At 38.3% G+C, this 27308-nt stretch overlaps 1 protein-coding gene across 3 annotated transcripts in view; it reads left to right on the forward strand.

The window, feature by feature from the left end:
* The window catches only part of ACAD11 (acyl-CoA dehydrogenase family member 11), an 89199-nt gene extending 62504 nt beyond the window's left edge, over nt 1-26695 (forward strand). The window contains exons 14-21 of one of the 3 annotated variants that reach the window (XM_030873476.3): nt 2462-2528; nt 3156-3241; nt 6234-6305; nt 7202-7356; nt 18228-18257; nt 23459-23575; nt 24471-24580; nt 25487-26695. In XM_030873476.3, the coding sequence (XP_030729336.2) occupies nt 2462-2528; nt 3156-3241; nt 6234-6305; nt 7202-7356; nt 18228-18257; nt 23459-23575; nt 24471-24580; nt 25487-25601 (752 nt within the window). In that variant the 3' untranslated portion in view covers nt 25602-26695. The remainder of the gene's footprint in view (nt 1-2461; nt 2529-3155; nt 3242-6233; nt 6306-7201; nt 7357-18227; nt 18258-23458; nt 23576-24470; nt 24581-25486) is intronic. The other 2 variants (XM_030873477.3, XM_060298606.2) reach the window with 2 other exon arrangements.
* Nucleotides 26696-27308: the final 613 nt, after the last annotated feature.

Here is a 27308-nt window from a genome sequence, read left to right on the forward strand (position 1 = left end):
CCTGTCATCTTTCCTTGTGTTAGAGAATGATTTTGTTTGATAACCATGTGGTTGTAAGAGCCTGTGAAATTAAAACTCATCAGCAAATATCAGTAAAATGTCCTTTTCAGCCTGACTTAATCCTGGCACTTGAACAGTCTTGAAATACCACAGAGTCTGGATTAAAAACAAAATTATCTTATCTATGCCATCTGTTTTCATTCATGAAGGCCTGTGACACAGCAGATATATTTAGATGTTTTCTGGTCTATTCAGATTTCCTTTAATATATTTAATTTATGACATTTGGTATCCTGTTCATTAACTAAAATAACATGAGAGCAAAAACTCCCTTTAGAAGAAGGACATTTCTGTTGCTGCACCTGCCAAATTATGCTTGTAGCTAAGATGAGATGATATATTTGTGAGAGAGTTTTCCCATTTTCTGAAACATCAAGGTTAAATCAAAATATTTCAAAATTTACAGCTTATATATTCACCCTTACTTCCTCTACTTAATGACCCCAAAAAGGAGAGCCAATTTAGAAGTTTTATCTTTTAAGAATCTGAATTGTTTTCCATATTAGATTGAGCAAAGCAGAATTAAAGAATTATTTGCCTTGTTTCTTGAGTTTCTTCAAAATTTACCTGATATCTGAAATCTGTTGGGCACTTACATAAAGCTGTGACAACAATTTTTTATGATAGAAAGAACAAGACAAGAAATACTATTGGGAAATATTAGAGAGAAATATAGAATTGGAAAAAGATGGCTTTTGGTTAGGGTTTGAGGGAATTGTAGAGAAGATTTTACTTTTGAAGGATTCAGCTTCTGTTTATCTAGAATTAAAATCCATGAAACCTTAAAAGATTTACCCAAAATGTTCTTGATTACCAGGATAGAAAGTAGACAAAGAAAAGATCTGTAATGAAAATGAACCCCAAGTCATACCATTATGTCCTAATCTGATTTTCAGAAGTACACCCACCAAGGAGACACTGTGTTATATGGGGCAAGTGGCCTGACTCTTCAGCCTAAGGGCCTCAAGTCTTCCTACGAGTAAAAGCTCAAAAACCCCAAGTAGGAAAATATCCAGTTGAAAAATTAAAAGTAAGCCTTTCTGGAAAAGACTCTTTTCTCAATAATTTCTAGCTAAGAATCAAAGCATGATTACATATTATTGCAGAGCCAGGACGAATCAAGGGTAAAAAAAATTCCCCCAGCCCAGTGTTTTCAGATAAGAAATTTCAGTTAAGATGCACAGTGTAATTTAAGTATTATCATCTACCATTTGAATCATCCTGATGTTCTGAAATTTTCTTTCAGATTTTATCTTTATATGATTTCACATCTCCTAAAACCACTTTTTATAAGAAGTTATGTGTTTAACTTAATCTGACCCAGTTGCTTGCAGTCTTATAATTAGAACACCAGTTAAATGGTAGTTTCCCTGAGGCACTAGGTGCTTAGACTGGTGAAAATGAAACTTACTTTTTGCAAGAAGGCCCCTTTGGGGAATTGCCATAGACCTTAAACTGTAGTTAAATAAAAGTTTACATTAAAATGAAAATAGCTTTATATTTTCAAATTTTAACCCTTAATAAATCAATGAATGAAAACCTAGGCTTACTGAAGGTGGAATCAGAGCCTCATATATGTGGACAGTTCCAAGTAAACCATCTTCAGCTACTCCATAGCGTAACTAGGGCAAATGATGTAATCTGGGATGGGTACTGAAATCCTCAAATAGACTCACCCTCACCCAGCCCCATGGCTGGGGAAATTAGGTCTTTCTCAGTCACTGGTTGGGGAGTAAATATCATGAGTTTTAGTACTTCTTGTCCATATGTCAGAAAATATGGTATCTAAACAGGAGGAAATATGCTAGAAGAAGTTCACAACCTTTCTAGCATGCTGATGTCTGAAATGGTATGAATGGGAGAGCTGTCATTTTGTCTTAAGGGCTGCAGTTCTTTCACGGCTTCTTTATTTATTTATTTATTTATTTTTATTTTCTTTTTGCGGTACACGGGCCTCTCACTGCTGTGGCCTCTCCCGCCGCGGAGCACAGGCTCCGGATGCGCAGGCCCAGCGGCCACGGCCCACAGGCCCAGCTGCTCCACGGCACGTGGGATCCTCCCAGACCAGGGCATGAACCCGCGCCCCCTGCATCGGCAGGTGGACTCTCAACCACTGCGCCACCGGGGAAGTCCCTCATGGCTTCTTTGACTTCTGGTTATTTTCGTGCAGCAGCTCTCATTGAGAAGTCCATTCTTGGCCTTGGCTAGTGATTTTTCTTGGGTGATACACAGTTTTGTACATAGCATTATTTTTTTTAATGAATTAAGGGTTTTCTTCCTGTATGTTTGTTTGTTTGTTTTCCCAGAGGTAAACTTAGAAAGATTAGAACTTTTACGGTGAAATGTCAGGCTAAAAATTTATTTTTATGATGTATTGTTCTCATTTTCTCTCTGGTTTTAGGAGCTGGGAATCCAAAGTGCAAAATTGCAATTGTTATGGGAAAAAGTAACAATAACTGTGTAACCAGGTAATAAAACAATAGTGATTGAGAAATCTATGAGGAATAAGAGTAGGTCTTTCTCTGTATCCACTTAATTTACTTAAAACGCACCATTTGGGCTCACAAATCATAATAATATAAAATATATTATGACATTAAATGTCACATGTTTGTATTTCACAATTATTTTGCTAAAACATGTATTTAGAAAACGTTTTAGGGAGTGTTACTGTACATTCTTCACTGTGGAATTTCCTGTATTAAAAGTGTTGCTGAATCCTCAAAGCTGTTTGGATCAGATTATAAGATATATAAAATTTTTCAAAACTGTTTGTAAGTTAGACATTTAGATCCAAGGCAATAGTTTTGAAATGTTTAGTGTATTGAACATCAGTTGCCAGTTACCACTTTGAGCAATGAGAAGCCTCAGTTAAATAACTTTCACATATTTTAAAATCATCATTGTTCCAGATCACAGCCTGCATCTGAATGTACTTAATGTATGTTTTTTACACAGTTCCCATTCCAGACATCATTGCTTACATAATTACATGATAACAACAATGAAAAAATGACAGTTGAGACTCTGCCTAACATCTGTTTTATTTTTCCACTTAGCACACTTTTCCTAACATCTGTTTTTCTTTTGACCAGACACAAACAACACAGCATGATTCTTGTTCCCATCAACACACCTGGAGTAGAAGTAATAAGGCCCTTGTCTGTTTTTGGCTACCTGGGTAAGTACTCAGTCAACCTGTCCTTGTATTTGCAAGCAGGAGGACTAGAATATGCAGTAACACTGAAGGGACTAAATAGCATTTTTTTAAAAAATATTTATTTATTTGGCTGCATCAGGTCTTAGTTGTGGCACACAGGATCTTCATTGCGGCATGTGGGATCTTTTGTTGCAGTGGGCAGGCTCTCTAGTTGTGGTGCGCAGGCTCTAGAGAGCGCAGGCCTAGTAGTTGCGGCACGTGGGCTTAGTTGCCCCGCAGCATGTGGGATCTTAGTTCCCTGACCAGGGATCAAACCCATGTCCCCTGCATTGGAAGGTGGATTCTTAACCACTGGACCACCAGGGAAGTCCCCAGATAGCATTTTAATGCACAAGATGGGTTTTTAGAAATTTTTTGACGCTTAATAAAAATACGAGTGGAGTTCAGAATAGAACAAATAAAAAGAGAGGTGGTGCAGCATTCTACCACGTTTTGTTTGCTTTTGGGAAAGGGCAGACTAGTATTCAAGGAATAATGACTCTGTCTGCCAGTCTTCTCTTCATCATCCAGGAGAATAGATTAATGAAATACACCTGGAAAATTAAATCTAGGTAACCCATAGTAACATTCATTTTTGTTTTCAAGTTTAGCTTTCTTAGTCAATCAACCTCAAGAGCTATTAATAAGCAATGGGTTTTGACTGATTTGAATGCAAAACTTTTCCTTCCTTCTGTTCTTGGGTGGAATTTCTAAGAAGCAAGGATACTTTTGCTCAGGCTCACGTTCACTGTTTCCTTGCCAATCAGGTTGCTCACTCAGCAAGTATTTGTTGAGTACTGAGCACCGTTCCAGGTACTTAAAATACATTAGTGAACACAGTAGACCAAGATCTCTGCCCTTGTGGAGCTTACATGCTGGGGGAAGGAGACAGAGAATAAATACAAACATGTAAATAAGAAGTTATATAGCTGTCAGCCAGTGATAAATGTTATGAAAAAGTTTACTGAACTTCAGGTTTTGTGGTGATGCTGGCTTTCTGTTTATTGTTGAAAGTGGCTAATGAAAATACTCAAGTAGTGGATATAAGACTTGCAGTTTTATGGAGCATTTGGCATCATCACTTTCTGTAGGCTGCAGCTGGAGAATGCACCCACAGGTTAAGTGTGTTGGCAAACATGAAAAGATGCCCAACAACACTGATTATTAGAGAAAAGCAAATCAAAACTACAGTGAGGTATCACCTCACACTTGTCAGAATGGCCACCATCAAAATATCTACAAACAGTAAATGCTGGAGAGGGTGTGGAGCAAAGGGAACCCCTCCTGCACTGTCGGTGGGAATGTAAATTGATAGAGCCACTATGGAGAACAGTATGGAGGTTGCTTAAAAAACTAAAACTACAACTACCATATGACACAGCAATCCCACTCCTGGGCATATACTCTGAGAAAACCATAATTCAAAAAGACACATGCACCCCAGTGTTCATTGCAGCACTATTTACAATAGCCAGGACATGGAAGCAACCTAAATTTCCATCAACAGATGAATGGATAAAAAAAGATGTGGTACATATATACAATGGAATATTACTCAGTCATAAAAAGGAATGAAATTGGGTCATTTGTAGAGATGTGGATGGACCTAGAGAGTGTCATACAGAGTGAAGTAAGTCAGAAAAACAAATATTGTATATTAATGCATATATGTGGAATCTAGAAAAATGGTATAGATGATCTTATTTGCAAAGCAGAAATGGAGACACAGACATAGAGAACAAATGTATGGATACCAAGGGAGGAGGGAGGGGGGAGGAATTGGGAGATTGGGATTGACACATATACACTATTGATACTATGTATAAAATAGACAACTAATGAGAACATATTGTATAGCCCAGGGAACTCTGCTTAATGCACGTGATAACCTAAGTGGCAAGGAAATCCAAAAAAGAGGGGATATGTGTAGCTGATTAATTTTGCTGTACAGTAGAAACTAATACAACATTGTAAAGCAATTATACTCCAATACAAATTAACTAAAAAAAAAAAGGATTGAATTACAAAGAAAAGAAAAGTGTTGGCAAGATGGGGATAAACAAGCTCACTGTGCATGGGAAGTCACTGGGTTGCAGAGCAACAGCCTGAAAGACCACCAAAATGAGTTTATAATGTTGGTTGGCTACGGATACCCTCCATTGTAGAGCCTATGTTTGAAATTTCAGTATGACAATTTCACCAGCACCTCTCCAACTCCCTGTGCCAAGGCCAAAGGAAACAGTGTGGACATAATTGATTATTAATATCTATTCTGACTGGGAAAGGGTGTGGAGTTAGCATGAGATTATCTGAAGAATTTGGCAGGGAGGAGGGGTGATATAAAGACAAAATGTGAATGTGTTCCCAATCTCAGTCACATGCCAGCATTTTCAAGAGGCAAACACACAGTGAACAAGACTAGACTGGGAGCAAACATACCTGAAGGCCCAGCCTCAGCTTTGTCTCTAATGCTGAACCTGCTCTGTCCCTTCAAGCAGGTTCTTCACATCATCAGGCATTGGTTTCTACAACGGTCAAATCAGAAATTTAAATTACTTTATTCACTTTCAATTTTTGAACCATTGGAACTTTTTTTTTCCGAGCAGAATTTTCTTTGGAAGCCCATATATAAAAAATTTCAAAGAAGAAGCAATAATAAAACAATAATAAAATAGTCTGATCGGAGCTGTGGAGCCGTCTTCCTTTTTCATAGCTCTACAACTTCAGAGAATGAGTTCAGAAACCTCTTGATGAAATGATATCTAAAATCTCTTAAAATTTCTAAAACAGTTGATAAGTTTTCTGGCCTACACAGTGCTGGGGGTTCAGGGCTCTGGTCTACCTAGGAATGTATGACATTATGGCCTTTAAATTCCACTATCTTTGAGTAATTATATTTCAATAGATTAATTATCTGTGACTGTTTTATGGTCAATTCATTTTGCTTTTGAAAATTTTATTCTCTATTTTATAGACAATTTCCATGGAGGACATTTTGAGATCCATTTTAATCAAGTGCGAGTTCCTGCCACCAATCTAATACTAGGTGAGATAAGTTTGGAAAAATGATTCTCTATTATTTTGTTTTAAAATATTTTCAGGTCTAAATCTGGAAAAGATACGAAGTATACCATAATTTAGATACTTTCGCCTCTTATTTACTCCATTTATAAAGGAAAATTTTTTCCTTTGGTGGATTTTCTTCATGGAATAATAAGGTTTTATTTAAGTATTTGATGTGGTGTCACATCAGTTGAAAACACAGCTAAATACAAAAATTATACAATTCAGAGCAACACACTTTTTCCTAAAACGTGATCTTCAAGCCTCTACTTGTTTTACTAAAACCTCAGTACTTTCTGAATTCAAGTCATATACACATTAGAAGCATAAATAACTTTGAATACTGTATGCCTAGAATGGCTCCATCCTTTTGCTTGTTAGAATCCTACTCAACCTTCAGGGAACACCTCTGATGCCACCTCTTTCAGGAAGGTTCTTGTATTCCTCATCTCATCCACTCAACAAGCCCCTGATCCTGCCAGGCCCTAAGGTTACCATGATGAAGAGACAGCATCTCCCTCCTTTGCCTTTCTTGTCCCTCTCCATATCCCTTATCCCTAGCATCCTTGCCCCTCTTCTAGGTTCTAAACTCGGGTCTGTGTCTTATCTACATTTGTAACCATTGCAGCACTAACAAAACGACTTATGCAGAGTAGGTACTCAAAAGACAGTTCTTAAATTTGATCCAAGTTTTTCATGATGGTGGTTTAAAATACATAGAAATCAAAGTTCCATAAAGGTATAGTGAACCTTATTACAGAACTGACTTTTTTCCTACTGGAATGCCATTTTTATTGAGGGCATCTCATTAGTTTCTCAGGATTTGTGTAAATAACAAAAGAAATAGGCTGTGGTCATGTTATCCTTTCTTTCTCACAGGTGAAGGTAGGGGATTTGAAATTGCCCAAGGCCGCCTTGGACCTGGCAGAATCCACCACTGTATGAGAACAATAGGTTTGGCTGAACGTGCTTTGCAGATCATGTGTGAACGGGCAAAACAAAGGGTGGCCTTTAAGAAGAAACTGTATTCACATGTAAGGATAATTACTTATTTGAATTTATTGTAGCCCAATGTACTACACTAACCTTGAACCAAAACAGCATTACTTGGTCAGCAAGAAATTTCCTCTGCATAAACAAGGAGAAAATATGTTTTCCACAAAACATATTTATGTCTGAATTTAAATACAGTCTGACCAGAGGTAGTTATCTTTGTGAACGATTAAATAACTCTTTAAGTGCTTCAACACCTCAGCACACAGAGTGTGGACAATTCCTTCAACTTTCCCAGACTCTCGTTCTCTAGAGAACCTCGTACAGTAGCCTTCTGTACTAGTGTCTAGCCCTCTGTACTAGCCCTCTGTACATGTCCACTACTACTAGCCCTCCAGTAGTAGTGGACATGAGAGGGCTGTTGTAAGGAGGAAGGAAGCCTTGTCCTTTGGCTTTCTGGAAGGAATTAGGACAGATAAGTGGAGAGATATAGGAAAATAGCCTAAAACTCAGTGAAATAAGAGAGAGATAAAAATGGAATGGACTGCTTTAAAAAGAACTGAGATTCCTGTCAATGGAGAAATGCAAGTAGAAATGGGATCAGCATTTGGTGGGATGTTCATGATATTTTTAATTCTCGTCTCTAAATTATGTACTACTGAGTCTGTTGTTTACAAAGTACAGTAAACAATATAGTTACATCTGGGCACTACAATCCAAATTAGACAATATTTATCAAGAGAAAAAGAGACGGTACTTCCCTGGTAGCGCAGTGGTTAAGAATCTGCATGCCAATGCAGGGGACACAAATTCGAACCCTGGTCCGGGAAGATCCCACATGCCATGGAGCAACTAAGCCCATGTGCCACAACTACTGAGCCTGCGTTCTAGAGCCCACAAGCCACAGCTACTGAGCCTGTGAGCCACAACTACTGAAGCCCACGCACCTAGAGCCTGTGCTCTAAAACAAGAAAAGCCACTGCAATGAGAAGCCTGTGCGCTACAATGAAGAGTAGCCCCCACTCGCTGCAACTAGAGAAAAATCCGCACACAGCAACGAAGACCCAATGCAACTAAAAATAAATAATTGAATAAATTTATTTTTTTAAAAAAAGAGGAAAAGATGCTATCATTTCAGACTTCCTTCCTTATAAGAAATGTTGAAGGGAGCTTTTAAGCTGAAATAGAAAACTTTTTAAGAGAAATGAGATATCCAAATCATCTCCCCAAAAGCCCTTGTAAATTTTAAGGAGGCAAGAAAAATTATTATTAAATATTTAATACTTATGATTGCTAGCATGTAGTGTTAGGTCAAACTTGTAGTAATAAAATTGTGTTCTAGAGAACCTTGCTAGTCATGTTTGCCGGACATGTGTATTTTAGTACATTTTATAAGATTGTCACAAATGTACTTTACAACCCCTTGTAAGGTACATTTGTGACAATCATAAAAATTTTGCAGTATATTTTTTACCTTGAATTCCTATAGGCCATGTTTGCTTTTTTATGAAATATTATTCAGCATATCTATGATTTAGTTGTAACATTGTTCTTATGGAAAAATAACAGCCTGCTTTATGGCACATACCTAGGAATAATTTATGGAAGAACCCCTTTAGTTAACTTTGAGAGCAAGTGTTCAGCTGTTAGATGGGCACTATTGGAAGAGGTAAGAAGATGTGAATGTTTGAGGCCATGGACACAACTCCACAATGCTGCTGGAGTAGGAGCTAAAGAGTTGCTCATGGCATCAACTGTCACTTCTTACACTTTTCTCTTTTCAAGATTGCCTGGGAGGAGCTTCAAGACGGCAGAAGAGTAAGACATGGAGGTCACCTTCCTCCCCACAGATATATCAGAAATACATCTACATGTGGAACAACTTCTACAGAACACCTACTAATGCTGGCAGAAGACCTCAGACCTCCCAAAAGGCCAAAAACTCCCCACGTACCTGGGTAGGGCAAAAGAAAAAAGAAAAAACAGAGACAAAAGAATAGGGACAGGACCTGCACCAGTGGGAGGGAGCTGTGAAGGAGGAAAGGTTTCCACACACTAGCAAGCCCCTTCGCGGGTGGAGACTGCAGGTGTCAGAAGAGGAATCTTCAGAGCCACAGAGGAGAGTGCAGCCACAGGGGTGCAGAGGGCAAAGCGGAGAGATTCCCGCACGGAGGATCGGTGCCGATCAGCACTCACCAGCCCGAGAGGTTTGACTGCTCACCCGCCAGGGCGGGCAGGGCTGGGAGCTGAGGCTCGGGCTTCGGAGGTCAGATCCCAGGGAGAGGACTGGGGTTCGCTGCGTGAACACAGCCTGAAGGGGCTAGTGCACCACAGCTAGCCAGGAGGGAGTCCAGGAAAAAGTCTGGAGCTGCCGAAGAAGCAAGAGACATTTTCTTGCCTCTTTGTTTCACGGTGCACGAGGAGAGGGGATTAAGACCACCGACTAAATGAGCTCCAGAAACAGGTGCATCAGCACAGACACCAGGGATGGGCATGAGATGCTAAGGCTGCTGCTGCCACCACCAAGAAGCCTGTGAGCAAGCACAGGTCACTATCCACACCTCCCCTCCCGGGAGCCTGTGCAGCCCACCACTGCCAGGGTCCCGTAATCCAGGGACAACTTCCCAGGAGAACACATGGCGCACCTCAGGCTGTTGCAACGTCACACCAGCCTCTGCCGCCGCAGGCTCACCCCGTGTTCCATACCCCTCCCTCCCCCCGGCCTGCGTGAGCCAGAGCCCCCTAATCAGCTGCCCCTTTAACCCCATCCTGTCTAAGCAAAGAACAGATGCCCTCAGGTGACCTACATGCAGAGGCGGGGCAAAATCCAAAGGTGAACCCCAGGAGCTGTGCGAACAAAGAAGAGAAAGGGAAATCTCTCCCAGCAGCCTCAGGAGCAGCGGATTAAATCTCCACAATCAACTTGATGTACCCTGCATCTCTGGAATTCCTGAATAGACAATGAATCATCCCAAAATTGAGGTGGTGGACTTTGGGAGCAATGATATATATATATTTTTTCCCCTTTTCTCTTTTTGGGAGTGTGTATGTATATGTTTCTGTGTGTGATTTTGTCTGTATATCTTTGCTTTTACCATTTGTCCTAGGGTTCTATCTGTCCGGGTTTTGGTTTTTTTTTTTTTTTTTCACTATAGTTTTTAGTGCTTGTTATCATTGGTGGCTCTGTTTTTAGGTTTGGTTGCTCTCTTCTTTCTTTCTTTTTTTTTATTACTTAATTTTTTTTTTATTTTCAATAATTATTTTTTATTTTATTATTTTATTTATTTATTTTCCTTTTTTCTCCCTTTTACTCTGAGCCATGTGGATGACAGGATCTTGCTGCTCCAACCGGGTGTCAGACCTGTGCCTCTGAGGTGGGAGAGCCGAATTCAGGACATTGGTCCACTAGAGACCTCCCAGCTCCATGTAATATCAAATGGTGAAAATCTCCCAGAGATCTCCATCTCAGCGCCAAGACCCAACTCCACTCAACAACCAGCAAGCTACAGTGTTGGACACCCTATGCCAAACAACTAGCAAGACAGGAACAAAACCCTACCAATTAGCAGAGAGGCTGCCTAAAATCATGATAAGGTCACAGACACCACAAAACACACCACCAGAGGCAGACTTGCCCACCAGAAAGACAAGATCCACCCTCATCCACCAGAACACAGCCAGTAGTCCCCTCCAACAGGAGCCTGACACAACCCACTGAACCAACCTTGGCCACTGGGGGCAGACAGCAAAAGCAACAGGAACTACGAACCTGCAGCCTGTGAAAAGGACACCCCCAAACCCAGTAAGTTAAGCAAAATGAGAAGACAGAGAAATACATAGCAGATTAAGGAGCAAGGTAAAAACCCACCAGACCAAACAAATGAAGAGGAAATAGGCAGTCTACCTGAAAAACAATTCAGAATAATGATAGTAAAGATGATCCAAAATCTTGGAAATGGAATGGAGAAAATACAAGAAACATTTAACAAGGATCTAGAAGAACCTAAGAGCAAACAATGATGAACAACACAATAAATGAAATTTAAAATTCTCTAGAAGGACTCAATAGCAGAATAACTGAGGCAAAAGAATGGATAAGTGACCTGGAAGATAATATAATGGAAATAACTACTGCAGAGCCAAATAAAGAAAAAAGAATGAAAAGAATTGAGGTCAGTCTCAGAGACCTCTGGGACAACATTAAACGCACCAACATTTGAATTATAGGGGTCCCAGAAGGAGAAGAGAAAAAGAAAGGGACTGAGAAAATATTTGAAGAGATTATAGTTGAAAATTCCCTAATATGGGAAAGGAAATAGTTAATCAAGTCCAGGAAGCACAGAGAGTCCCATACAGGATAAATCCAAGGAGAAATACACCAAGACACATATTAATCAAACTGTCAAAAATTAAATACAAAGAAAGCATAATAAAAGCAGCAAGGGAAAAACAACAAATAACATACAATGGAATCCCCATAAGGTTAACAGCTGATACTTCAGCAGAAACTCTGCAAGCCAGAAGGGAGTGGCAGTACATATTTAAAGTGATAAAAGGGAAAAACCTACAACCAAGATTACTCTACCCAGCAAGGATCTCATTCAGATTCAAAGGAGAACCTTTACTGACAAGCAAAAGCTAACATAACTCAGCACCACCAAACCAGCTTTATAACAAATGCTACAGGAACTTCTCTAGGCAGGAAACTCAAGAGAAGGAAAAGACCTACAATAACAAACCCAAAACAATTAAGAAAATGGGAATAGGAACATATATATCAATAATTACTTTAAATGTAAATGGATTAAATGCTCCAACCAAAAGCCCTACACTGGCTGAAAGGATACAAAAACAAAACCCTTATATATGCTGTCTACAAGAGACCCACTTCAGATCTAGGGACACATACAGACTGAAAGTGAGGGGATGGAAAAAGGTATTCCATGCAAATGAAAATCAACAGAAAGCTGGAGTAGCAATCCTCATATCAGACAAAATAGACTTTAAAATAAAGACTATTACAAGAGACAAAGAAGGACACTACATAATGATCAAGAGATCAATCCAAGAAGAAGATATAACAATTGTAAATATTTATGCACCCAACATAGGAGCACCTCAATACATAAGGCAAATACTAACAGCCATAAAAGAGGAAATCGACAGTAACACAATCATAGTAGGGGACTTTAACACCCCACTTTCACCAATGGACAGATCATCCAAGATTAAAATAAATAAGGAAACACAAGCTTTAAATGATACATTAAACAAGATGCACTTAATTGATATTTATAGGACATTCCATCCAAAAACAACAGAACACACTTTCTTCTCAGCTTCTCATGGAATTTTCTCCAGGATGGATCATATTTGGGTCACAAATCAAGCCTCAGGTAATTTAAGAAAATTGAAATCATATCAAGTATCTTTTCCTACTACAACATTATGAGACTAGATATCAATTACAGGAAAAAAGCTGTAAAAAATACAACACATGGAGGCTAAACAATACACTACTTAATAACCAAGAGATCACTGAAAAAATCAGACAGGAAATCAAAAAATACCTAGAAACAAATGAAAATGAAAACAGATGACCCAAAACCTATGCAATGCAGCAAAAGCAGTTCTAAGAGGGAAGTATATAGCAATACAATCCTATCTTCAAAAACAAGAAACACCTCAAATAAACAACCTAACCTTACACCTAAAGCAATTAGAGAAAGAAGAACAAAAAAACCCCAAAGTTAGCAGAAGGAAAGAAATCATAAATATCAGATCAGAAATAAATGAAGGAAACAATAGCAAAGATCAATAAAACTCAAAGCTGGTTCTTTGAGAAGATATACAAAATTGATAAACCATTAGCCAGACTCATCAAGAAAAAGAGGGAGAGGACTCAAATCAATAAAATTAGAAATGAAAAAGGAGAAGTAACTGCTGACACTGCAGAGATACAAAGGATCATAAGCGATTACTACAAGCAACTCTATGCCAAAAAATGGACAACCTGGAAGAAATGGACAAATTCTTAGAAAAGCACAACCTTCTGAGATTGAACCAGGAAGAAATAGAAAATATAAATAGAAAAATTACAAGCACTGAAATTTAAACTGTGATTAAAAGTCTTCCAACAAACAAAAACCCAGGATCAGATGGCTTCACAGGCGAATTCTATCAAACATTTAGAGAAGAGCTAACACCTTTCTTTCTCAAACTCTTCCAAACTATAGCAGAGGGATAAACACTCCCAAACTCATTCTACGAGGCCACCATCACCCTGATACCAAAACCAGACAGATGTCACAAAGAAAGAAAACTACAGGCCAATATCACTGATGAACATAGATGCAAAAACCCTCAACAAAATACTAGCAAACAGACTTCAACAGCACATTAAAAGGATCATACACCATGATCAAGTGGGGTTTATCCCAGGAATGCAAGGATTCTTCAATATATGCAAATCATTCAATGTGATACACCATATTAACAAATTGAAGAAGAAAAAACATATGATAATCTCAATAGATGCAGAAAAAGCTTTTGAAAAAATTCAACACCCATTTATGATAAAAACCCTCCAGGAAGTAGGCATAGAGACAACTTACCTCAGCATAATAAAGGCCATATATAACAAACCCACAACCGACATCATCCTCAATGGTGAAAAACTGAAACCGTTTACACTAAGATCAGGAACAAGACAAGGTTGCCCACCCTCACCACTATTATTCAACATTGTTTTGGAAGTTTTAGCCACAGCAATCAGAGAAGAAAAGGAAATAGAAGGAATCCAAATCGTAAAAGAAGTAAAGCTGTCACTGTTTGCAGATGACATGATGCTATACATAGAGAATCCTAAAGATGTTACCAGAAAATTACTAGAGCTAATCAATGAATCTGGTAAAGTAGCGGGATACAAAATGAATGCACGGAAATCTCTTGCATTCCTATACACTAATGATGAAAAAATCTGAAAGTGAAATTAAGGAAACACTTCCATTTACCATTGCAACAAAAAGAATAAAATACCTAGGAATAGGGCTTCCCTGGTTGCGCAGTGGTTGAGAATCCACCTGCCGATGCAGGGGACACAGGTTTGTGCCCCGGTCCAGGAAGATCCCACATGCTGCGGAGCAGCTAGGCCCATGAGCCATGGCCACTGAGCCTGCACGTCTGGAGCCTGTGCTCCACAACGGGAGAGGCCACAACAGTGAGAGGCCCATGTACCTAAAAAAAAAAAAAAAACCTAGGAATAAACCTACCTAGGAGACAAAAGAGCTGTATGCAGAAAAATATAAGACACTGATGAAAGAAATTAAAGATGATACAAATAGATGGAGAGATATACCATGTTCTTGGATTGGAAGAATCAGCATTGTGAAAATGACTATACTACCCAAAGCAATCTACAGATTCAATGCAATCCCTATCAAACAGGCATTTTTCACAGAACTAGAACAAAAAATTTCACAATTTGTATGGAAACACAAAGGACCCTGAATAGCCAAAGCAATCTTGAGTAAGAAAAACAGAGCTGGAGGAATCAGGCTCCCTGACTTCAGATTATACTACAAAGCTACAGTAATCAAGACAGTATGGTCTGGCACAAAAACAGAAACATAGATCAATGGAACAGGATAGAAAGCCCAGAGATAAACCCATGCACATATGGTCACCTTATTTTTGATAAATGAAGCAAGATTATTCAATGGAGAAAAGACAGCCTCTTCAATAAGTGGTGCTGGGAAAACTGGACAGCTACATGTAAAAGAATGAAATTAGGACACTCCTTAACACCACACACAAAGATAAACTCAAAATGGATTAAAGACCTAAATATAAGGCCAGACACTATAAAACTCTTAGAGGAAAACATAGGCAGAACACTCTATGACATAAATCACAGCAAGATCCTTTCTGACCCACCTCCTAGAAAAATGGAAATAAAAACAAAACTAAACAAATGGTACTTAATGAAACTTAAAAGCTTTTGCACAGCAAAGGAAATCGTAAGATGAAAAGACAACCCTCGGAATGGGAGAAAATATTTGGAAATGAAGCAACTGACAAAGGATTAACCTCCAATTTTAGAAGCAGCTCGTGCAACTCAGTATGAAAAAAACAACCCCATCCAAAAATTGGCAGAAGACCTAAATAGACATTTCTCCAAAGAAGACATACAGATGGCCAAGAAGCACATTAAAAGCTGCTCAACATCACTAATTATTAGAGAAATGCAAATCAAAACTACAGTGAGGTATCACCTCACACCAGTTAGAATGGGCGTCATCAGAAAATCTAGAAACAGCAAATGCTGGAGAGGGTGTGGAGAAAAGGGAACCCTCTGGCCCTGTTGGTGGGAATGTAAATTGATGCAGCCACTATGGAGAACAGTATGGAGGTTCCTCAAAGAACTAAAAATAGAATTATCATATGATCCAGCATTCCCACTACTGGGCATATACCCAGAGGAAACCATAATTCGAAAAGACAGATGCATCCCAATGTTCGTTGCAGTACTGTTTACAGTAGGCAGGTAATGGGAACAACCTAAATGCCCATCGACAGACAAATGGATAAAGAAGATGTGGTACATATATACAATGGAATATTACTCAGCCATAAAAAGGAATGAAATTGGGTCATTTGTTGAGACGTGAATGGATCTAGAGACTGTCACGCTGAGTGAAGTAAGTCAGAAAGAGAAAAACAAATATCGTGTATTAACACACATATGTGGAACCTAGAAAAATGGTACAGATGAACTGGTTTTCAGGGCAGAAATTGAGACACAGACGTACAGAACAAATGTATGGACATGAAGGCGGAAAGTGGCAGGGTTTGGGGGTGGAGGGGTGATGAATTTGGTGATTGGGATTGACATGTATACACTGATATGTATAAAATGGATGACTAATAAGAACCTGCTGTATAAAAAAATAAGTAAAATTCAAAAAAAAATAATACAGAGAGAAACCTTGTACCTTTGACCCAGTTTCCCCCAGTTGCAACATCTTATCAAACGATAATACATTATCAGAACCAAGATATTGTCATCAATATAGTCAAGATACAGAACATTTCCATTACCACAGAGAGCCCTCATGTTGTCATTTTATAGCTGCACCCATTTCACTCTCACCCCTCCTTCCTCCTTAACTCCTGGCAACCACTAATCTGTTCTTCATCTTTATAATTTTGTCATTTCAGAAAAGAAATTATACAGTATTTAAACTTTTGGGGTTGTTTTCTTTCATTCAGCATAATTCTTTGGAGATTTATCCAGGTTATATGTATTAGTAGCTGGCTTCTTTTTATTGCTGAGTAGTATTCCTTGGTGTGGATTATCACAGTTTAACTATTCACCTGTTGAGGGATATTTGGGTTTTTTTCAGTTTTGAGCTGTTACAAATAAAGCTGCTATAAACATTCAAGTATAGGTTTTAGCATAAACTTAAGTCTTTATTTCTCTGGTATAAATGCCTAAAAATGCAGTTGCTGGGTCATGTGGTAGTTGCATGTTTAGTTTTTTAAGAAACCACCAAACTGTCTTCCAGAATGACTATGCCATTTTTCATTCTCACCAGCTGTGTATGAGTGATCCAGTTTCTTAGTAGAACATTATGTATAATGTTGGCTGCAGATTTTTAGAAATGTTCTTTGTTAAGTTGAATTACCCTCTATAACTAGTTTTCTGAGAGTTTTTATCATGAATGAATGTTGAATTTTGTCAAATGATTTTTCTGCATTAATTTGTATGACCATGTGATTTTTTTTCAGTTTGTTAATATGATGGAGTACATTGATCGATTTTCAATACTAAACTACCTTTGCATCCTTAGAATAAACCCTACTTTGTCATTATGTATAATTCTTTTTATTTTTTTTGAAAGTTTTATTTATTTTTAAAATTCACTATTTATTTATTTATTTTGGCTGCGCCAGGTCTTAGTTGTGGCATGTGTGATCTTTAGTTGCAGCATGTGGACTCTCTTAGTTGTGGCACGTGGGTTCTTAGTTGAAGCATGCAGACTTCTTAGTTGTGGCATGCGAACTCTTAGTTGCTGCATGCATGCATGCGGGATCTAGTTCCCCGACCAGGGATTGATCATGGGCCCCCTGCAATGGGAGCACAGAGTCTAACCCACTGGCCCACCAGGGAAGTCCCGAGAGTTATGTTTTACTTGGTGGAAATTTTTAGGACTTCAAGCCTGAGAGACAGCATCTCAAGTAACCCTGAGAGAACTGTTCCTAGGAGGGAGCCAGGATATATAGGAGTTTTGCAACAAAGGGCAGGTAGTCTGAACATCAAAAGATTATTGTTAATTAAAGAAAACCAGATTGTCTAGATTTATGTTAATTCTTCTTTAGACATTTGGTAGAGTTCTCCAATGAAACCATTTGGGCCTGGAGATTTGGTCTGGGGGTAGTTTTTAATTTACAGTTCAGTTTCCTTAATAGTTATAGGGTTATTCACATTATCTATTTTATATTGAATGAATTGTGGTAGTTTGTATTTTTTGAGGAAGTGATCCATTTTGTCTAAGCTGTCAATTTTATGTGTTTAGAGTTGTTCATAATATTCTCCTGTTATCCTATTGATGTCTGCAGGGTCTTCAGTGATACCCTGTTTCATTACTGAAATTAGTTATTTGTACCTTCCTTTTCCTTTGTCTGTCTTGTTAGAGGTCTGTCAATTTTACTGGTCTTTTCAAAGAATATATATTAATTATTAATATATAAAATTATACAATATAATAATTGATATGACTTAACATTAACAAGATCTTTGTTTCATTGATTTTCTCTTTTTTTTGTTTTGTTTTCAATTTTATTGATTTCTGCTATTTATCATATCTTTTCTTTTGCTTTCTTCAGACTTATTTTGCTCTTTTTTTTCTAGGTTCTTGGTGCGGTAGCAAGGAGTATTGATGTGAGACATTTCCTCTTTTCTAATCTATGTGTTTAGTGCTGTAAATTTTCCTCTCAACACTGCTTTACCTGTATTCCACAAATTTTTATGTATTGTATTTTCATATTAATCCCATCAGTGTATTTTTCAATTTTCCTTGAGATTCTCTTTTTAAAATTTTTTAATTAATTAATTTGTTTATTTTAATGCTATTCTTTAAAAAAAATTTTTTGGTCTGTTTTCTCTCTGTGGTTCAGATTGGACAATTGCTATTGTCCTGTCTTCCAGTTCATTGATTTGTCCCTTTGTTCCCTCCATTCTGCTGTTGAGCCCATCCACTGAGCTTTTTATTTAAATGGTTATATTTTTCAGTTACAAAATATCCATTTTTTTCTTCTTTATTTCTTCTTAGTAATTTCATTACTAAGACTTAAGTTCCTTTGCTGAGGCTTTCTGTTTTCTCATTAGTTTCAGTTGTGTTTCTATTTACTGATTGAAGCATTTTTATCATAGTTGCTTTAAAATCTTTGTCAGGAATTATAACATTTCTGTTATCTCAGAGTTGTCATCATCATAAATTTTGAGACTTCCTGGGTTTTGGCATGACAAATGATTTTTTTGTTAAAACCTAGACATTTTCATATTATGTTATGAGATTCTGGATCTTATTTAAACTTTCTATTTTAGCTGGGTTTCTCTGACACTGCTCTGTTAGAGGAAGGGGTTGCACCTCATTACTGCCAGGCAGAGGTAGGTAGAAGTACAGCTTCCCACTCAGCCTCCACTGATAGCTGAGGAAAGGGGTGCATTCTCATCACTGAGTGGTCCCCAATGACATCATAGAGGGGAGGGAACTTGTTCCTGGTGTTGCTCCTTACTTGACACTCTCTGTCTGATACCACCCTGGCAAGGGTGTTGAGGTACCTCATCTCAGCACTCACAAGGGTGGAAGTCTGTGCTGGCATGAGTAGGAGTGGGGCCAGTGCTTTTTTTTTTTTTAGTATTGGCTTGGGTAGAGTGGTTATTCTCTAAGTTTTCTGTCTTTCTAGCTGCCCCTTCCCAATCCTTCAGCTAAAGACAGTATTTGTTGAGGCTGTTCTTCGTTTGATTTTTGTCTGTGCTCCTTGGTATTTCCAGGTTGCTGGATTCTTCAGCTCCAAGTCTGGGATATATGAGACAAAGAGGAAATGGAGGGAACTTACTACTATGTTGTTCTGTTCCCAAAGTCCCTGGCCAGTCTGGCTTCTTCTCTCTACCTTTCAGAGTCTTCTTGTGTTTGTTCTATGGATGATACCCAAGATTTTAGTTGTACTTTGCAGGAGGAATAGGGAAACATACATCTATTCCATCTTCCTGGAAATAGAAGTCTTTGGAAATACCAATTTCATAATTTGTGCAAGTATTCTATAAACCACAATGTGGAGTTCTCTGGGAAAACCTGAACTGGAGAATAGGGACTGGTGCTGAAGCTGAGGTAGAATCTGCTCCACTCTAGATCTGGGGCTTAGGAAACACACACTCAGGCATGTATACAGAGCACATAAATTTAGCAACTTAGATGAAATGGATCAATTCCTCAAAAGCCACAAAATACCAAAACTCACTGAATGTGAAATAGATAACCTGAATGGTTCTACAACTATTAAAGAAGCTGAATACACAGTTTAAAATATCCTGAGAAAAGAAATCTTCAGGCCCAAATGGTTTCACTGGTAAATTCTGCTAAACAGTTAAAGAAGAAATAACACAAATTCTACACAATCTCTTCCAGAAAAACGAAGAGGAGGAAGCACGTGCCAACTCATTTATGAGACCAGAATTACACTAATCCAAAACCAGACAAGAACAAACTACAGACCAGTATAGATGCAAAAACCTAGCAAATATAATCCAGCAATATGTAAAAAGGACAACCAAGTGAGGTTTATCCCAGGAATGCAAGGCTGATTCATATTCGAATATCAATCATTAAGAAAATTAATCATTGTAATGTGCCATATTAACAGCCTAGAAAAGAAAAACCACATGATCATATCGATTGATAGAAAAAGGCACTTGACAAAATTCAGCATCTATTCATGATAAAACTCTCAGCATACTAGAGATAAAAAGGAATTTATTTAACCTGAAACAGAGCATCTAAAAATTCTACAGCCAACATCATACTTAATAATGAAAGACTGAATGTTTTCATTCCCAAGATTGGGAACAAAGCAAGGATGTTTACTCTCACCACTGCTCTTTTTTTTTTTTTTAACACTTTTAAAATGTTTATTTATTTATTTATTTATTTTTAGCTGTGTTGGGTCTTCATTGCTGCATGCAGGTTTTCTCTAGTTGGGGCGAGCAGGGGCTACTCTTCATTGCAGTGCACGGACTTCTCATTGCGGTGGCTTCTCTTGTTGTGGAGCATGGGCTCTAGGTGCGCAAGCTTCAGTAGTTGTGGCACATGGGCTCCGTAGTTGTGGCTCACAGGCTCTAGAGCATAAGCTCAGTAGTTTTGGCACACAGACTTAGTTGCTCAGTGTCATGTGGGATCTTCCCAGACCAGGGCTCGAACACATGTCCCCTGCATTGGCAGGTGGATTCTTAACCACTGTGCCACCAGGGAAGTCCCATCACCACTGCTCTTTATCATCATAGAGGAAGTCTTAGCCATTGTGGTGAGACAAGAAAAAGAAATAAAGTGCATAGTTGGGGGAAAAAATAAATAAAGCTGCCCCTCTTTGTAAACATGATTGTGTAGAAAATCCTTAGAAATCTACCAAACAAATCAAAACAATCCTCCTAGAACTAATAATAAGTGACTTTAGCAAAGTCATAGGATTGAATCAACACATAAAATTAATTTTATTTCTGTATACTAGCAGTGAACAATCGGAAGCTGAAATTTTTTAAATACCATTTACAATAGACTAAGAAAGGAAATAGGTACAAATCTAACCAAACATGTATAGAATCTAGATGCTAAAAATTATAAAAGTGTAAAAGAAACCAAAAGGAGCCTAAATAAATACAGAGAAATACTGTGTTCATGGATTGGAAGGCTAACATAGTAAAGATGTCAGCTATTCTCAAATTGATCTATAGATTTAATGTAATTCCAATCAGAATCCCAGCAGAACATTTTTGTAGATATAAGCAAGTTGATCCTAGAATTTATATGGAAATACAGAGAAACTAAAATAATAAAACAGTTTGAAAAAGAAGAGTAAGGTTGGAGGAATCACAGTATCTGATTGAAGACTTACCATAAGCTACGACAATCAAGACAGTGTGGTATAAGGAGAGACACATAGGTCTTTGGAACAGAATAGCAGGTCTAGAAATAGACTCATAAAAACATGGGTCAATTGACTTTTTTATATAGGTGAAAATATCACGAAGATAAAAGTCTCCTGACCTGGTATTAGGCAAAATGTTCTTAGACATGCACCAAAAACATGACACATAAGGGAAAAATTGACAAATTGTACTTCATTAAAATTGAACACTTTGGCACTATGAAAGTCACTATTAAGAGAATGAAAAAAGCTATGGACTGGGAGAAAGTATTTGCAAATTGCCTATCTAACAAATGACTGAATAATGAACTCTAAGCCCAGCTCTCTAAGCCCACTTTAAAAATGGGCAAATGACTTGAACAGACTTGCCACCAAACAGAATTTATAAATGGCAAATAAACACATCAAGCGGTGACCAATATCATCAGCAATTAGGGAAATGCAAATTAAAACCACCATGAGATATCTCACATTGTTAAAATGGCTAAAATTTTAAAATACTGATGATAGCAAGTGCTGATGGTTTGAAGAGTAACTGGAACTCATATACTGCTGGTGGGAATGCAAAATGGTACAGTCACTCTGGAAAACTGACGGCTTCTTACAAGTATTTACCACATGACCTAACAATTCCACTCCTGGTATTTGCTTTAAAAAAATAAAAAGGTATGTTCACACAGAAACCCATATACAGATATTTACAGAAGTTCTGTTAATAATTCACCAAAAACTGGAAACAACCCAACTGTCCTTCAACAGGTGAATGGAAAAACAAATCGTGTTACATCCCTACAATGGAATACTACTCAGTGATAAAGAGGAATGGACAGTTGATACACAGAACAATTCGGATGAAATTCAAAGGAATTATGCTGAGTGAAGGAAGCCGGTCTCTAAAGAATACATGCTAAATGATTCCATTTATATGACATTCTGGAAAAGGCAACAGTATAATAACTGAGAACCATTCAGTGGTTGCTAGAGGGCAGAAGTAGTGTTAAAAAGGGGCAGCATGAGGGAGTTTTTTGGGGGAGATGAAACTGTTCTGTATCTTGATTGTGGTTATACCAGTATACACGTGTTAAAATTCATAGAACTGTTCACCAAAGAAAAAGTTCATGTTTACTAAATAAATAATAGTAATAACACAACAAAGGATGCTGGACCATTCTAACACTGAAATTATCTTAGGAATTATCTAGATTGTCTATAAGCAGGTCCACCACCTTACATTTAACCAAGTGTCAATGGTAGTGTGCAGTTAGCATTCAGAAGGGCCAGTAAGGAGTGTCTTGGCAATAAGAAAATTGCTCAGTTAGACCATCTTAACTTTAGACACCAGGATATCCAAAATAAATTATTTTTCTTAGCAAATAAAGTTTTTTCTAAAATCCACCAATGTTACCTGCAGCATTCCATGGGTATGTGGCTGGCTGGTTATTTCAAACAAATTAACTCTTCCATTTAAAAATATATAGAGGACTTCCTCGGTGGTGCAGTGGTTAAGAATCTGCCTGCCAATGCAGGGAACATGGGTTCGAGCCCTGGTCCGGGAAGATCCCACATGTCGTGGAGCAACTAATCCCATGCGCCACAACTACTGAGCCTGCGTGCCACAACTACTGAAGCCCGCATGCCTAGAGCCTGTGCTCTGCAACAAGAGAGGCCACCACAATGAGAAGCCCACACACCACAACGAAGAGTAGCCCCCACTCACCACAACTAGAGAAAGCCCGCATGCAGCAATTAAGACCCAACACAGCCAAAGATTAAATAAATATATTTATTTAAAATATATAATTAAAATATATAGAGTAAGGCTTGAGAACAGGCCTTGGCGTAGAGGATGTTTTCACCAAACTACCAGTCTGTGTTACATGTGGACCTCAGACACCAGCTTATCTCCTCCTTCTTCTGCTGCCCTTTGCTCCCCTGCAGGAGGTGGTGGCTCACTGGATTGCTGAAAGCCGCATTGCCATTGAGGAGATCCGCTTGTTGACCTTGAAAGCTGCCCATAGCATTGATACTCTGGGCAGCTCTGGTGCTAAGAAGGAGGTGAGGCCCCTTGGACCACCATCTGCCAAGCCTTCTCCAAGAAGTTTGTCCCACTCTTTGGGCATTCCAGGTTTCATGGTGCCTTGAGGGCACTCAGAATATCAGAAGCTTCCATGTGATTTTGGTTTAAAAATTATAAATGTATAATTTATACATTTATACAATCACCCTTGCTAGTTTTCCTTTCACTGGGCTGCTTTAGGGAATGATTTTCAGGATGCAGAATATCTTCAGCTTTCTTGAGATGCAGCAAGAGAAGGCAGAGAAGGTAGGGAAATACCAAACTTCATACTGACTTGGAATTGTACCCGGTATGTTACTTTCTGCTAACCTCTTGACTTGGGCAAAGTATGTGACCTGTAGGCCTATGGCCTAGGGTTCTAGCGAAGACTGACCAAGTTGATACAGAATGCAGAGCACTGTGCTGCCACATAGAAATGTTTCATAGAAGACACCTCTCGTCCCCTGCCTTCTTATGTTTCTGGCTTATTTGGAATAAGAACATGATCGTTTAATTATAAAAGCAATGAAATTGCCAAGGGAAAACTGATTATCGAAGACTTTTTAACCCTTTATGATCCCTAAGGTGATGAATGTCACTTATCAGTTGCCTGAAATCCTTTTAGAAACAAGACAATACAAGTAATAAATAAGTTAATAAAATGTGATTTGGAAGAGATATCTCTTTCCAGAAGGTCTGTGTTGACTGAAATATGTCCGTTAGCTGCATTAGTGGATCTTTGTTGGCTTTCATCAAAGATTGTGTTTCAGTGGTGTGTGTATGTGGGAAAGTTCCCTTGTTTCTTTTCACAAAGAAAATACAGATTATATCAAATTCTATCACGTTGTGTATTGTCTAAGAAAGGAACATTCTTTTTATATCTTGTTTATGTAGATTGCAATGATTAAAGTGGCCGCTCCTCGGGCCGTCTGCAAAATTATTGACCAGGCCATCCAAGTGTGTGGAGGTGCCGGCGTTTCCCATGAATACCCTCTGGCTAACATGTGAGTAGATGTCATTTAATCACCATCTACATTTGATGGGCTTGGAGTTAAAAAAATCTACAGATGGCTTGATACTAACTGTTTATGAAGAAAATAAAAATAGCTAACTTACTTTAAAGCATAATTGAAGGCTAACTGAGGCAATATAGGTATTTTACTATAGAGCTCAGTACCAATAAATAGTTTTATGATTACAATTGTCATTTCACTCATTCATGTTCACTTTTACACTGAGAAGATGCACTGAGGGTTCCTGAGCTGTAAATAACTCATGGGGGTTCACCCTGGAACAGGAAGGAGAGGAGGGGAGCAGAGCAAGGCTTAGGTATGCACTTAGGACACTTTACCACCCACACCCAGAGGCCGTGGCCAGACTGCGGCAGTGCATGCCAGCCACCACCTCATGTCCACATGTGCTTTCTGGGATCAAGAAGGAATACTCTCCACTGCCCATCACCACTGGGCATGGTGCCACCTTCTCTCTCACACTGGAGATAAGAGTCTGGTGCCCCATCAGTTTCCCCCATCAATTTTTAATAAGAAAGAACTAAATATATAGTACTATATATTTATAGTATATAAATGTTATATATTCTTCATGGCCTGTGGATTACCTAAGATATCTCCTAGTTCTAGCAAATACTAGTACCTACAGCAAACCAAGACTGAGATTAAGCCCACTGCACTGTGCCATTTAAGATTCCACTCCCAAGGTGAGGACTTGAAAATGGCATTTCACAAGCCCTTGGGCTGACTTTCCTTGATTTTCCCTGTGCAATTTTTCTTATCACTGCCTTGGCGAGATTTCAAACACTAATAATCTTGGCTTAGAATCAGTGACTGATGTTAAAGCAACAGGTTCCTCTTTGCTAAGTCCTGCCATCCCTGCTCTTTGTGTTTTTGCAGGTATGCCCTAACGCGAACTTTGCGCTTAGCAGATGGGCCCGATGAAGTTCACCTCTCGGCAGTGGCAAAAATGGAGCTGTGGGACCAAGCCAGAAGCCTGAGGGCCAAGGTGTAGAATTCATCGGCTTCAGCATTTGTATCTCATTCAGCTTTTGCAGCAGTTTAAGCACAGGATTAATTACTCACTTTGGTAAAGTTTTGAGCATCTGTTTTAATCAATGGGTTTTGTCATTTCAAGGGTCACACTTAAAATTTTATAATTTCAAGGGTTTCAGTGAAAAAGAAATTTCATAGCTGTTGTCATTCAGTCTAACACCTAAGTGTATAGCATTTATTTTTTAAACGCTTCTCTTGTAAAGAAATCATGAAATAAATTGGAGAACTAAAGCATAGCGTAAAAATATTTTCACTTCTTTACTTTCAGGAATTGTTCCACTTAAATAAATATTCAAGGAATATTTAATCACTACTTTGTAAAAAATATTGTGGGATCCCCTTTTTAACATTGGTTTTAGGGGCTGGTTTAACACTTTGTGGTAATGTTTGCACTGGAGAAGGATGGATGACTGATTGGGTCATTTTAGAGTTTGTATTGCTATAAGCCTCTTCATAATTCAACAGGAAGCATTTATACATAAAATCTGATTGTTACTAGAAGACATGGCATCTTATGAGAAAATATAATTAAGAAAAATTTTAATTATGTATAAAATGTTGATGCTAACAGTGGATAGTTTAACCTACAAGAAAGTTATGCAGTTTTGAGAGGAGATTAAAGACAGTGTTCTCTGAACACCATTCTGTTAATAGCAACACCCTAAGCCAACATTCTTGGGGCACTTGAAGTCAGTGCTGCCAAGGACTGCAGCCCAGGCCATGTTGTAAGTCTTGAGCACCTGAACTGTGGTCAGCATAACTGAGGAACTGAATTTTTGATTTTTTTAAATTTTAATTAATCCAAATATAGATTCTCAACTCAGTTACTGGAAAACTTTTAAGTATGCTTGGAATAACTTGGGTATGTGAATTGTCTTTTGCAAATGTAAATTGTATGAAATCTAAATACAGAGCAAGTATTTTGAATGAAAATTTAACATCCAAATTAAGAAAGTATACAATATATACCAGATTTTGAAGACTCAGTATGAAAAAAAAATTAAATGTCTCATTAATACTTTTCTAATATTGATTACATGCTGAAATGGTAATATTTTGGATATATTGAGTTAAATAAAATATATTATTTAAATTAATTTTACCTGTTTCTTGTTACATTTTTAGTTTGTGGAATTGGAATAGTTACTGGCAAATTTTTTTTTTTTTTTTTTTTTTTTTTTTTTTGCGGTATGCAGGCCTCTCACTGTTGTGGCCTCCCCCATTGCGGAGCACAGGCTCCGGAGGCACAGGCTCAGTGGCCATGGCTCACAGGCCCAGCCGCTCCACGGCATGTGGGATCCTCCCGGACCGGGGCACGAACCCGCGTCCCCTGAATCGGCAGGCGGACTCTCAACCACTGCGCCACCAGGAAAGCCCGGCAATTTTTTTTTAATTTTCAAATGAAAGTATTTTGAGTTTGGAAAGCTTTAAAACTGTTTTATTAGAAAGCATACACATCACATGAATCTATTGATGCGTAGAGATTATTTCAATCATTATTTAAATGTCATCTTGGAGTGGGGTTGGGCCAGACATTTACAAAGCCCATGTCATGTGGGCTTTGTAAACATTTGCCTTTGAGCCTTAACCTCGCTGCACCTTGTATTTCTTTTTGTACGTTGGGATTAACTTTTAAACCTAGAAGACCCATATCTACTGAGGGCTT

The sequence above is a fragment of the Globicephala melas genome, chromosome 4, assembly GCF_963455315.2.
Source record: "Globicephala melas chromosome 4, mGloMel1.2, whole genome shotgun sequence".
NCBI classification, from domain to species: Eukaryota; Metazoa; Chordata; class Mammalia; order Artiodactyla; family Delphinidae; genus Globicephala; species Globicephala melas.